Raw genomic sequence first — 12,574 nt, 5'->3', positions numbered from 1 at the left:
AAGTGTAGATTTTTATTTTGCATTGCCTGTTACATTAGTAAACTACGAACATTAAGTGCTTAACAAACTGCTACACCAGACTTTGAGTGTTGTTGTTGAGTATGCTTTGCAGGCTCAGAAGTTTTACAGTCGCTAGTAAGTCATGCAATTTGTCATGGACTGAGATTGATTCGATTTCTAATTTACTTACTAAAGGATTTAGGGATGCACGATATTATCGGCATGTTATCGGTAATCTGCAGATTATGGCTTGAAAATGACATATCGGCATCAGCAGCTATGTCATTGTTTTATCGGCGGAAAATATCGACAGGAAAATGACATATCGGCATCAGCAGCTATGTCATTTTCCTGTCGATATTTTCCGCCGATAGAACGATTCTTTAATTGTGCCTTAATGCTTGATGATTACCCAAAAAAGCTTGACGTAATGCTACGACATTAACTCAGCGCGAGTGTGTGTGCCGTCTGCGTGCAATTCCGGAATATTAATTCCACTACAGGGGAGACTCGATGTTCTCTGCAATTAGGTGGAAAAAAACAAGTGCCTAATATATTGGTATCAAATCGGCTAAATGGATTGGAAAATATCCGATATCGGCAAAAAAAAACAATATCGTGCATCCCTAAAATAATTTTTTTCTTTAAAATAAAAGTACATAGGCTAAGTATTATTAGAATTTTTTTTTTTAAGTATTCATCATGCAGATTAGCCCCTTCTATGAGTTTTGCTATTTCACGTTAAATCATTTTAATTGCTTTTTAAACAATATGTTATCTGATTATTCATTCTGAGCGATGACTACTCTATATGAAAACAGCATGTTAAGGCTACAGCTGGTAGTGATGAATCTCTTTTGTTGGCAGATTGTTATGTAATGGGGCATCTTGATTTATAGGTGCTCATGAGTGAAGTGTTGCTCTGTCAAGTATCTACAAACTGCTCTTGTAAAAGTAATAAAATAAGAATTTAAATGTAGTTAATGATTTGGGTAATCTGTGGTGGAATTGCTCACATCAAGTACCTCAGATTTGTTTTTACGTAAACTACTTGAATACTTGCTCTCCATTAATTTCCATCACAGGAAATAAAAGATATTAAGGGCCCCCAACTTTAAAGTTTCCTAAATATTTGGTGGTCTTCATTCCTTTAAACAATCATAATGAGGCCAGCCACTTCTCCGTTATGATGACAGAAGGTCATACAAATTAATTGTGCTCACAACTGTAAGAGAAGTCTCTCCTTTGCACATTTATATGATTTCAGGCCAACAATAACTAAAGGCAGGCCAGCCTGTTTTAGCTGTTGTGATGGCATAACATTTCATTGTGCAAATTCATGTTTTTTTTTTTTTTGTTTGTTTTTTTTTAGTTACAGCCTTGTTGTCATTTGTTGATCCACAGATCTTGACATGGGGAGTAAAATGTCCTTCGGCAGAGGGAGCAGTGACCAAAATCCAGTCTCGGAGATACCTTCTGTGACCTCACAGCCTCACAACTCCATTCATGTCCCGTCGGACTGCAAGCAGGTAGTTTGTGAGAAAGACAAACATGTATAACTGAAAAAATGATTTCTACTATAATATTCTGCTGAATTTGTAGAGTTGTGTGTTTTCTGTATAACCTTTATCCTAATGTTTTTGAATATGTAGTGTACTGTATAAAACATCTTGAATATATTTTAGTGTGTGTTGAAACATTAGGTAATGTTTTTGTTGGTTATGGCATCTAAATGTAGGGAGTGCGGTCTCTTAAGGCTGGCAATGGTATTCCTATTTAACAGTAATGTATGATTCTGTTTTGAGGGACTTTTTTGATGTAATTTTCCAATTTTTACTCCATGTTTAAATTTTATGTTTGTATATGGATTTAAATAAATACAGTCGAGATACTGATGTTTGTACCATAAGGCAAGGCAAGTTTATTTATAGAGCAGCATTCAGACATAGAGCAATTCAGAGTGCTTTACAAAGTTAATAACATTAAGAACATTAAGAGCATTACAATTATGACATTAGGTGTAATTACCCCATTAAAATACAAAATATATTAAGATATAAGATCAGGTCCGGTCAGAGCAATGCAGCAGGATATGCATAATGAAATTATAAAGGCGTTAACCTTTTTGTTGACTATTTTTGGATATTTGTGCAGCAATACAATTACTTTGTTTGTGACTGATGCATATGTTTCTCTCCGAAGATACCTGAAGACAAGAGATGCAATGAAGAAGACCTGAACTCCAAGGGGAAAGAGGAAATGAACGCAACAATACTGACTGAACCTGCACCTGAAGCCCTCTCATCCGGGCTCTCAGAGTCTGATGGCCTGGTAAACTCTGAAACAGTCGGCAGAACCAATTGTCAACACAATGAGCACATGTCGCCACAGGTAGGGATTGAATCAAAGACTCAAATGACACCTGCAAGTGTGTGTAGCTCTACAACAGACAGCCACGGACAGCCTGTGGATGCTCGCAGAAAACGTGGGCGACCCCGTAAAAAAAAAAACATGTTGACTAAACACCAAAAAGGTCCAGATTCTGCTGTTTTTGATGCAGTTCAACACAAGGAGATCAGCACAACATTACCTTTGCCAACATTCTTAATGAACCACAACAGTGATGATGTGCCTAACCTCGCAGAGGGTCCCTTAATCAGTAATTCATCTCATAATGAGATGGCTGGACTTCAAACTGTCTCTGAATGTAAAGTAGAAGACGGTGTCCTTGTGCTGCCAAAAAGAAGAGGAAGAGGAAGGCCAAGAAAAACTGAAGTTGCAGGTGATCAAACCACGGTTGTCAAGGCTGCTCCTGCAAGGGTTCCTGCTAATGCTAGTAATGGTCCTGCACGGATACTGAGAAGTAGAGGAGAACAACAATCTTTGACCCAGGGTGGAAAGACTGATTCCGACATTAAGGTGGAACCCAAGCAAACTGAAGAGGCTCTCATAGAAAGCAGTGATACATTTAACTTTCAAGATATTAAAAGAAGAGGGGCTGAACTGGCCGATCAGCAAGTTCCAGCTAAAGTCTCCAGGCTGGATGTTTCCCAAAAGGCAGGACATGGAAATCATGAGACTGATACAAATGGAAAGGGCAGCCAAGTCTCCCCGAAGTGTGGCGAAAAACAAGAGCAGCAGACAAAACTAAAGGAAGATGCAATGCCACATAAAAACCTGCAGCCATCCTCCAAGCCATCAGCTGAGCCTGAAGTTATTCCCTTAGAGAGTCTGAACAGTAGAAACTTGGTCAGTCCCTCGCAGAGTGACGACCTTCAAAAGACACAGTCTGCAGACATGAATGTCAGCCAGGTGTCACAATCAAACAGCATGCTTGAATCTACAGAGAACAAAAGCTTGCAGGACGTAGAGCCCTCCAGCGCAGATGTCGTAACGTCCTCGGAACAATTACCTAAACCTGTTGGGGACCTCCCTGAAGTTAAAGCTGAAACCATAGAAACAGTGCTGGATACATTAAATCCTGTGTCAGATTTAAAAGCCACTAAATCTTTACAGCTCAATGCCAACTCTGAAGTTAAATCTGAGGGTCCAAACAGTCATGGAAACTTTTTTAGACGCAAGAAAGGTGCCAAGAGAAGGAGGAGAATAAATAATGTTTTGTTACAGAGACCGAATCTTGTAGAGCCCCGTGAAGGCAGCAGTGACACTCCACAAAAAACAGACTCAGGTACCGCTGACGAGCAGGACGAATCAAGTTACAACTCAAAGGTCACCTATACTAGAAGAGGGGGGAAAACTCTTTTGAAATGTGGCTACTGTGGTCAAACTTGTAAATTTCTCTCTCAGTTCATCATCCATCAACGCATTCATACGGGAGAAAGACCCTTCAAATGCCCAGAATGTGGCAAAGGTTTCAGCAAAAATTCAAACTTAAATCTTCACCTTAAGGTGCACAGGAAGAGCAACTTATATCGAAAGTGTCCATTTTGCAAGATCAAATTCTCAGTCTCTGAGTATGACGATCACATGAGGGTTCATGCACATTTGCTGGAAGAGGACCCTGAGAACATCAAATCTGAAAAACACAGCAGAGAGACTGACCATGAAGACATCCCTGAACTTCAGGATCCAGTTTCTACAGAAAAGAGGGCAAAAAAGATTTGCCAGTACTGTGGCAAAACATTCCCGTTTCAGTCCGCCCTCATAAGACACGTGCGTGTCCACACCGGAGAGAAGCCTTATAAATGTGATATATGTGGAAAAGCTTTCGGTCAGGCCTATTTCCTGCGTGTTCACGAGCTCACACACTGGTCTGTGAAGCGTTACAACTGCACACGTTGTAAGAAATCCTTCACTCATTACAGCAATGCAAAAAATCACACTTGTATAGAGGAAAGAAGTGAAGCTTTGCAGCCAAACCAACGTGTAAAGCCTTCACTAACATACACGTGCCATATCTGCAAGAACATTTTTAACCATCTGCAGGAGTTCAACAGCCACATGAAAGCACACACTGGTGCAAAGCTGTTTCGCTGCCTGTATTGTGATAAGCTGTTTGGTGTGCAGTCCGAATATAACGCCCATCGCAGTCGGTGCAGAGGCGAGAGAAACGCCTCCAGCTCTGCCATAAAAGAGGAAGAGACAATGACTTTGATACAATACGCAGTGCCTGCAGTTAGGTGTTCATCGGGACAGAATTCAGCTTCTCCTCTCACATCTGCAAATAGTGAAACACAGAAAACAACATCACAGACCGGTCACAAGAAACGCTCCACTAACTTAAAGAAACCGTTCCAGTCTACTGTCATACCAGCTCATCATCTCTCACACCTCGTGTCAAAGTTAAACAAACTAGATAACCGCTCAGACCCCAGGAAGTATTTATGTCCAAGCTGTGGGAGACTCTTTAGACACATGGGCAGGCTCAGAGCCCACATGCTCACTCACGCTCCTGAACAGAGTTACACATGTGCCTGCTGTGGTAAGACTCTAGAAAACTGGAAGAAACTGTGGCAACATCAGAGAATCCATCGACAGAAGCGCGGACGCTTCACTTGTCCCCAGTGTGGGAAAGGTTTTCGGTTTGTGGAGCCGTACAAGCAACACATGAGCGAGCACCCGGAGTTCCAGTGGGTTCAGGTCAGGCCCAAGAAAGTGTCTCTGCCTTATCAGTGTGAGCAGTGCAGATGCAGCTTTAGGTCCCTAGATTTGCTCTTTAATCACCAGCTTTGCCATTCCTCAATGCAAGACATGCACAAGGTCTCTGATTTTGATTTATCCATGGATGATCATTCCACACAGTCTAACAAGAGCATGTTTAGCACTCCCTTAAATAACCATACGGCTGCATTATGTACAGAACCTGAGCACAACCACTCTCCTCTGACCACCTCATCCAAATATCCAGACCCAGTTATTCCAGAGTCACCTGGAGCAAACATGGTTTCCTTTGTCCACCATCAGAGTGTTGATTCAGGTAAAACTTTCCAATCAAGAGAAACCACTCGGGACAGATTAAATGAGAGTGCACTTGGAAAACCCATTACACCTCTGAGAACTGTGAAAAGGTACAAGAGCCAGAATGCCAGCATGCCACATGAAGGGTCGTCAGATGGCTTTAAGTGTGCCGTTTGTGCTAAAGCATATCCTGCCATTTCAGACCTCTATCAACATTATTTGCAGCATGCACGATGCCAGGTGTAACTACTGAAATTGAGGTTCTGTTCCCAGTCTATATGTACATCAGTGTTAACAGAAGGGTCCAGTAGTCCTAGATTAGACAATGTAGAAACAGGATCTGTTCCACACCTGGAAAAGTTTTGGAAAATGGAAATGCCTCATGCCTTGTTGAATGTACAAAGTCAAAGGGACACTCTATCTTTTCATCAAGTTCATTAGGCAACGTCAGCAAGGAGCCCCTATTATGTCCTTATTTTCTATGACCACATTTTATTCCATTAAAAAAGAATGAAGAGATTGAACATTTTACATTTGATACAAGTGAATAATGCCAAACCTGTCCTACAACTCTGTGCGACAATGATGCAGCAAAAACTTTAAAATAAACTAAAATAAACATTGATAACATATTGATCCCTCATTCATCCTTGCTTCCCTGCAACATCCTGGCATTTTTGTTTTATAAGTTGGAAAATACAAAGGTCAAAGAGGAGGTCAGAGATGGAGTGAATTAAATTACACACTGCTGTGAACATATAGTCTGGCAGTATGACCAATCAGTTATGTATAATTTTACAGATTTCAACAGTTAAATTAATATGAAAAATCATGAAGACTTAAACAAAACTGTGACTCAAAATGTATTAAAAGGAGGCTTCTAATGGTCGCCAGCAAGGACTTTTATCATCTTTTCTTTTGCACATGTTTGTTGAGGGTTTTGCTCTTTTGTGCACATGTGATGTGATGGCTGAACTCAAGTGATACACTGATTAACACACCCTGAAATACCAAGTGCAAAAGACGTATTGCTGAACATCCATTATTGTTTACTGCTTTTTGAAACACTACATTTTCATGCCTCTGTGTCAGTATAAGTTGTCTTCAGCCAATAAAGGTCACTTTTGTATTAAAATGTGATTGTACCTGTCATTTTTAGGTCAAAATGTCTGCCTTGATGTGAGTAGACTAGATAAACACACTTAGTCTACATTTGGGATTTAAGAACCACAAGAACCTTTAAGTCAGAAATATTTCTAGTGAAGATATGATGCCGAAGCCTGCTTGTCACGTAACATTAGAAATAACGTGAATAAAGGCATCGAACGCTGGCAAACACTAAGGTATGAGGTCTGATCTACTACAGAGCTGCTGCTGCATTTCTAATAGTCCAAAGTGTTTGAGAACAAAACTGAAGTCAAAAAGTATCTTTGATTTGTCCATTTATTAAGGCATACTCAGTTTTCTGTCTTGCAACAAATGACTGTGAAGTGTCTTAGTTGGAGGACATGGTGTTGCGAATCCAGGAGTTGTAGTTGCAGACCTTGGCGTAGACTCCAGGCTTGTTCCTCTGGGCGCAGCCGTAACCCCAGGACACCACACCCTGCAGCTGACCGTTGCACACCACAGGGCCACCAGAGTCTCCCTGATAGGACACAGACAGAGAGGTGAACACATGAGCAAATTCTTTCTGAATGTTTGAAGAGACAACTTGAGGAAACAGTGATGAAGATTTGAGCTGGTACCTGGCAGGAGTCCTTGCCTCCCTCCAGGAATCCAGCACAGAACATGTTGGAGGTGATCTGTCCAGGGTAGGAGGACTTGCAGCTGCTGTCGCTCAGGATGGGGGCATCCAGGCACCTCAGACGGTCAGGGTAGTTGCCTAGAGAGGAAGATAGACAATACAGGTAATTAATCATACCCTATCATGAACCAGAAATATTTCTGACTGATTTGTAGTCTTTTACTGACTTCCAGAGCCGCTCATGTTGCCCCATCCAGAGATCAGACAGCTGGTGCCAGAGCTGGCGCAGCTGGAGGGCAGGGACACGGTGCGGACGTAGCTGTTCAGGGAGGCGGGCTTGCTCAGCTTGATCAGCATGATGTCATTGTCCAGGTTGCGGCTGCTGTATCTGGGATGACGGATGACTTTGGCAGAGTTGATGAACTGCTCTGTGCCCTCGTTGACGGCAATGTTGTGCTCACCAAGACGCACCTGGATGCGGCTGCCGAGAGAAGCAGGAGGATTGCATGTCAGTAATGTGACATTGCACAGAGGGAATCATTTTTTTAGAGAGTGTAACAATTAGAGAAGCAGCAGTCTTGTGTTGTAACAGTACATTTAGTTAAATTGAACAAATAATGTGCGCACGTACGACTTGTAGCAGTGAGCAGCAGACACCACCCAGGTGCTGGAGATCAGGGAGCCTCCACAGAAGTGGTAGCCAGAGCTCAGAGAGACCTGGTAGGGCACAGAGTTCTTTCTGCACTCGTAGCCTCCAACAATCTTGTCATCCTCAATGGGAGCGGCATCTGATAGGAGAAGAGTATTTACCACAGTTTATGTTTTGCAGAACAGCAATCTTTCAATCTTAAGCAAGAATGTGAAAATGACTTTAATAAGTAAGACTGATACTCACATGCCACTGCGAACAGTGCCAAAAGAATGAAAGCCTTCATGATGGTTCCTGTCAGAGCCTCGGTGTCAGCTCAGCTCCCCTGCAGCCTCTTTTAAACCCACTCTGCCCCTCTGTTATCTGATTGGTCAAGGACACGTTTTTCCATTTTTTCACTTTTTTCTTGTTGAGTAACGTGTGAAAACACATCTGGAGGACGAGGGCCAACTTATTGATAATGTGTCCTTTGGTGCCAGCAAAACTTCACCCGTGTTGTTGCATTACTCCTTAAACACACGTCTCTATTTATAGTTTAATGTAAAAAGTACAAAAAATACATCTCACCAAAACGATCAAGTCCTGATTGTTTGATTGTATGTCATGATTGTTCAAGCCAAATATCTGACATTGACATTTGTCATTCTCAGTTGAATTTTGAAAAAAAACAGGCCAAATAGAATCCTGTATGATATAATTAAGTTGACATAAGCACCTTTAATAAGAAGTCATGTCTTTACTTGAATTAACATCCATGAGAATCCACAAGAACCTCAGATATTGTCCAACAGATCACTTCAAAATGCCAATCAGAAATATCATTAAGGCGGTTTTACAGTGGAAGATACATTTAGAGGAAAAAGCTGAAGGCTGATTTTACAAGTTCAATGTTTGATCAACTGTTCATTTCACTAAAACCAAGATGGCCACTTGGAGTGGCACGTGTGCCATGCATAAAAAAAGTCATGTTTATGTTCATCTAAGAGAAACATGCTCAGTGCTTTCATCAGTTTGTCGTATAAATAGAATGGTAAAATACCGTAGTTGACCTCAAGCACCCATTTGTACATTTTAAAACATATTTTTTGATTTTGGTCAGTTTTTTTTATTTAAAAGTTTTTTTGACATAAAACAAAATCTGTGATCGAAATTCAGATCAAATTTTATTCTGCTTTTGCCCTGAGACTTAGTGTGTGTGTCACACTTTGCAAGACAGGAAAACATTAAATGTCCATCTAATCTGGAAACAGTATTTAAATGTTTATCTTAAAAATATTTATAAAGTTTATCTTCACTAAATTAATTATATTGATACACTTTGTTTTGTATTTACAGATTTACTGAACAACCATATAATTTGACGAAAATATTTAATCAATTATATTTTAAAAAGTAGATGAGAGTTGGGGAATAATTCAACATAGGACACCAGGTTTGTCTTATAGCTGTGTTAAATATAAACGTAGAAAAAACCTTTCATGTTTTTGTCATGTACATGGTTTATATAAACATTTGCAATGAACACATTTTTAAAACCAATCATTGAAATCGAATTCAGTGTTGTTATTTCTGCAAACAAAATGGCAATGTGTAAATACATTAGTGTTCCAGTATTATTGTAAATGTTTGTTTGGCTTTGATTGAGACACTAATGTGGATTCCCTCACACAGGTTCAATATTGACCTTAAAGGATTATTGTGTTGAACATCTTAATCTGGACCTGAGTACAGAAGCGAATGCAACATGATTATATTAAACACAATTAACCTGTGCACAGACTGTGTTGCAAATATATCTTGTGGTATTTATACTGAGCACCTGTTAGGAAACCTTGTCTCATTGTGAGATGAAATCATTCAGAAGACAATCTTTGCTTCACCACATCCTCCAAAAACTGTTGTTCAAATACTTCATGTAACTCCACAACCCACCTCCTACACTCAGTGTATGCCTTAAACCTGCATTACAGTGTGTAGAAACATGCTATAGGTCTGAACACCAGGTTATCATGTGAAAACAAACATAAAACACATATAATGGAAAATATATTTTATTGAACACAACTCAACTTCACAGAGTGTACGCAGTCACTTTGGGCTTTATTGTTGGCATTTCAAAGCCCATTTTTACAGCCATGTTACAAATGGGACACGCTGCCCATTTGGAGATTCATCCACTTAGTTGGAGGACATGGTGTTGCGAATCCAGGAGTTGTAGTTGCAGACCTTGGCGTAGACTCCAGGCTTGTTCCTCTGGGCGCAGCCGTAACCCCAGGACACCACACCCTGCAGCTGACCGTTGCACACCACAGGGCCACCAGAGTCTCCCTGATAGGACACAAACAGAGAGGTGAACACATGAGCAAATTCTTTCTGAAGTTTGAAGTGACAACTTGAGGAAACAGTGATGAAGATTTGAGCTGGTACCTGGCAGGAGTCCTTGCCTCCCTCCAGGAATCCAGCACAGAACATGTTGGAGGTGATCTGTCCAGGGTAGGAGGACTTGCAGCTGCTGTCGCTCAGGATGGGGGCATCCAGGCACCTCAGACGGTCAGGGTAGTTGCCTAGAGAGGAAGATAGACAATACAGGTAATTAATCATACCCTATCATGAACCAGAAATATTTACCACTGATTTGTAGTCTTTTACTGACTTCCGGAGCCGCTCATGTTGCCCCATCCAGAGATCAGACAGCTGGTGCCAGAGCTGGCGCAGCTGGAGGGCAGGGACACGGTGCGGACGTAGCTGTTCAGGGAGGCGGGCTTGCTCAGCTTGATCAGCATGATGTCATTGTCCAGGTTGCGGCTGCTGTATCTGGGATGACGGATGACTTTGGCAGAGTTGATGAACTGCTCTGTGCCCTCGTTGACAGCAATGTTGTGCTCACCAAGACGCACCTGGATGCGGCTGCCGAGAGAAGCAGGAGGATTGCATGTCAGTAATGTGACATTGCACAGAGGGAATCATTTTTTTTAGAGAGTGTAACAATTAGAGAAGCAGCAGTCTTGTGTTGTAACAGTACATTTAGTTAAATTTAACAAATCATGTGCGCACGTACGACTTGTAGCAGTGAGCAGCAGACACCACCCAGGTGCTGGAGATCAGGGAGCCTCCACAGAAGTGGTAGCCAGAGCTCAGAGAGACCTGGTAGGGCACAGAGTTCTTTCTGCACTCGTAGCCTCCAACAATCTTGTCATCCTCAATGGGAGCGGCGTCTGATAGGAGAAGAGTATTTACCACAGTTTATGTTTTGCAGAACAGCAATCTTTCAATCTTAACCAAGAATGTGAACATGACTTTAATAAGTAAGACTGATACTCACATGCCACTGCGAACAGTGCCAAAAGAATGAAAGCCTTCATGATGGTTCCTGTCTGAGCCTCGGTGTCAGCTCAGCTCCCCTGCAGCCCCTTTTAAACCCACTCTGCCCCTCTGTTATCTGATTGGTCAAGGACACGTTTTTCCATTTTTTCACTTTTTTCTTGTTGAGTAACGTGTGAAAACACATCTGGAGGACGAGGGCAAGAGAGCTCATTGATAAGGTGAGCTCAGGTCCTACCTACTGTACACTTGAGTTTATGACAGCTCGGCACTTATTGATTTGTTTGAGATTATTGGAGGATTTCAAGGAAACCGTGTTGACTTTCATAGTATCCCTAAAATACCTGTTAATGTTTCACCAAAATTCCCTGCATGACTACTACACATAGTTTTTGTCTTTTTAAAAGATATTCTCGTCTGGAGGAAAACACAATAATGTTAAAGATCAGCACTTTATGTAAGTTGTCTGTTTTTTGATTTGTGATTTCATACTTTCTCCTACACTTCCAGTTAAATATGTTTAGATCCCAGTTTTTCCTGCTTGTTCTCCTGATTCAAACCTTGATTCATGAAACATTACATGAATAAAATGAGATAGAAACAAGTGTTTAATTGTCAAAATAAATATTGTCATGAAGTCTAATTGTAAATCTACAATAGATTTCTTCAGAAGCAGCACAGTGGTTCAGTGGTTAGCGCTGTCTCCTCATAGCTAGAGGGTTCCTAGTTCGAACCCTGATTGAGACGTAGTGGGCCTCTCTGTGTGCAGTTTCTGTGTGTTCTCCCCGTGCATCCGTGGGTTCCCTCTGTGTACTCCGGCTTTCTCGCACAGTCCAAAGACGTGCTGGTTAGGTTCATTGGTGACTTGAAAATTGCCCGTAGGTGTGAATGTGAAAGGTTGTCGGTCTCTATGTGTCAGCCCTGTAATTGACTGGCGATCAGTCCAGAATGTACCTCGCCTCTCACCCAATGACAGCTGGGATTGGCTCAGGATGGAGGCATCCAGGCACCTCAGACGGTCAGGTTAGTTGCCTGGAGAGGAAGATAGACAATACAGGTAATTAATCATACCCTATCATGAACCAGAAATGTTTCTCAGAGGTGAGCTTGCTCAGCTTGATCAGCACCTTGTCACTGTCCAGGTTGCGGCCGCTGTATTTGGGATGACGGGTGACCTTGGCAAAGTTGATGAACTGCTCTGTGCCCTCGTTGACAGCAATGTTGTGCTCACCAAGACGCACCTGGATGCGGCTGCAGAGACAGACAGCAGGATTGCATGTAACTAACGTGACATTAGATTTCTACCTATATTGTACGTAGGGCCTACTTAATAAAAGGTTTGCAGTTAGGTTATCTTCAAAATATGTAAGCATACTATTTAAATAATTGCAGCACATTAGACATAAACATGTGACAGATTATAGGGGACAGTATCGTAATGC

At 41.5% G+C, this 12,574-nt stretch overlaps 4 protein-coding genes across 4 annotated transcripts; 2 read left to right on the top strand and 2 right to left on the bottom strand.

The window, feature by feature from the left end:
• The first annotated feature begins 1,412 nt into the window (after nt 1-1,412).
• Nucleotides 1,413-2,860, top strand: LOC138583733 (uncharacterized). Its single transcript, XM_069655697.1, has 3 exons — nt 1,413-1,529; nt 2,203-2,659; nt 2,745-2,860. The coding sequence occupies exons 1-3, from the start codon at nt 1,413-1,415 to the stop codon at nt 2,858-2,860; spliced, it is 690 nt and encodes a 229-aa protein (XP_069511798.1).
• Nucleotides 2,861-3,092: 232 nt separating this feature from the next.
• Nucleotides 3,093-6,558, top strand: LOC138584482 (zinc finger protein 345-like). The gene has a single exon (XM_069656731.1). The coding sequence runs from the start codon at nt 3,163-3,165 to the stop codon at nt 5,662-5,664; it is 2,502 nt and encodes an 833-aa protein (XP_069512832.1). The 5' UTR covers nt 3,093-3,162; the 3' UTR covers nt 5,665-6,558.
• Nucleotides 6,559-6,913: 355 nt separating this feature from the next.
• Nucleotides 6,914-8,097, bottom strand: LOC138584488 (trypsin-3). The gene is made up of 5 exons (XM_069656736.1): nt 8,058-8,097; nt 7,794-7,950; nt 7,390-7,643; nt 7,164-7,300; nt 6,914-7,063 (listed from the first exon to the last, which is right to left on the bottom strand). Exons 1-5 carry the CDS (start codon nt 8,095-8,097, stop codon nt 6,914-6,916), a joined length of 738 nt encoding a protein of 245 aa, XP_069512837.1.
• A 1,892-nt stretch (nt 8,098-9,989) lies between these two features.
• prss1 (serine protease 1) lies at nt 9,990-11,173 on the bottom strand. The gene is made up of 5 exons (XM_069656735.1): nt 11,134-11,173; nt 10,870-11,026; nt 10,465-10,718; nt 10,239-10,375; nt 9,990-10,139 (listed from the first exon to the last, which is right to left on the bottom strand). The coding sequence occupies exons 1-5, from the start codon at nt 11,171-11,173 to the stop codon at nt 9,990-9,992; spliced, it is 738 nt and encodes a 245-aa protein (XP_069512836.1).
• Nucleotides 11,174-12,574: the final 1,401 nt, after the last annotated feature.

The sequence above is a fragment of the Semicossyphus pulcher genome, unplaced genomic scaffold (assembly GCF_022749685.1).
Source record: "Semicossyphus pulcher isolate SPU_LCO1_2020_fin unplaced genomic scaffold, fSemPul1.0.p SCAF_9, whole genome shotgun sequence".
Lineage (NCBI taxonomy): Eukaryota > Metazoa > Chordata > Actinopteri > Labriformes > Labridae > Semicossyphus > Semicossyphus pulcher.
Note: the sequence above shows the minus strand (reverse complement) of the source record. Positions and strands in the feature narration are given on the sequence as shown.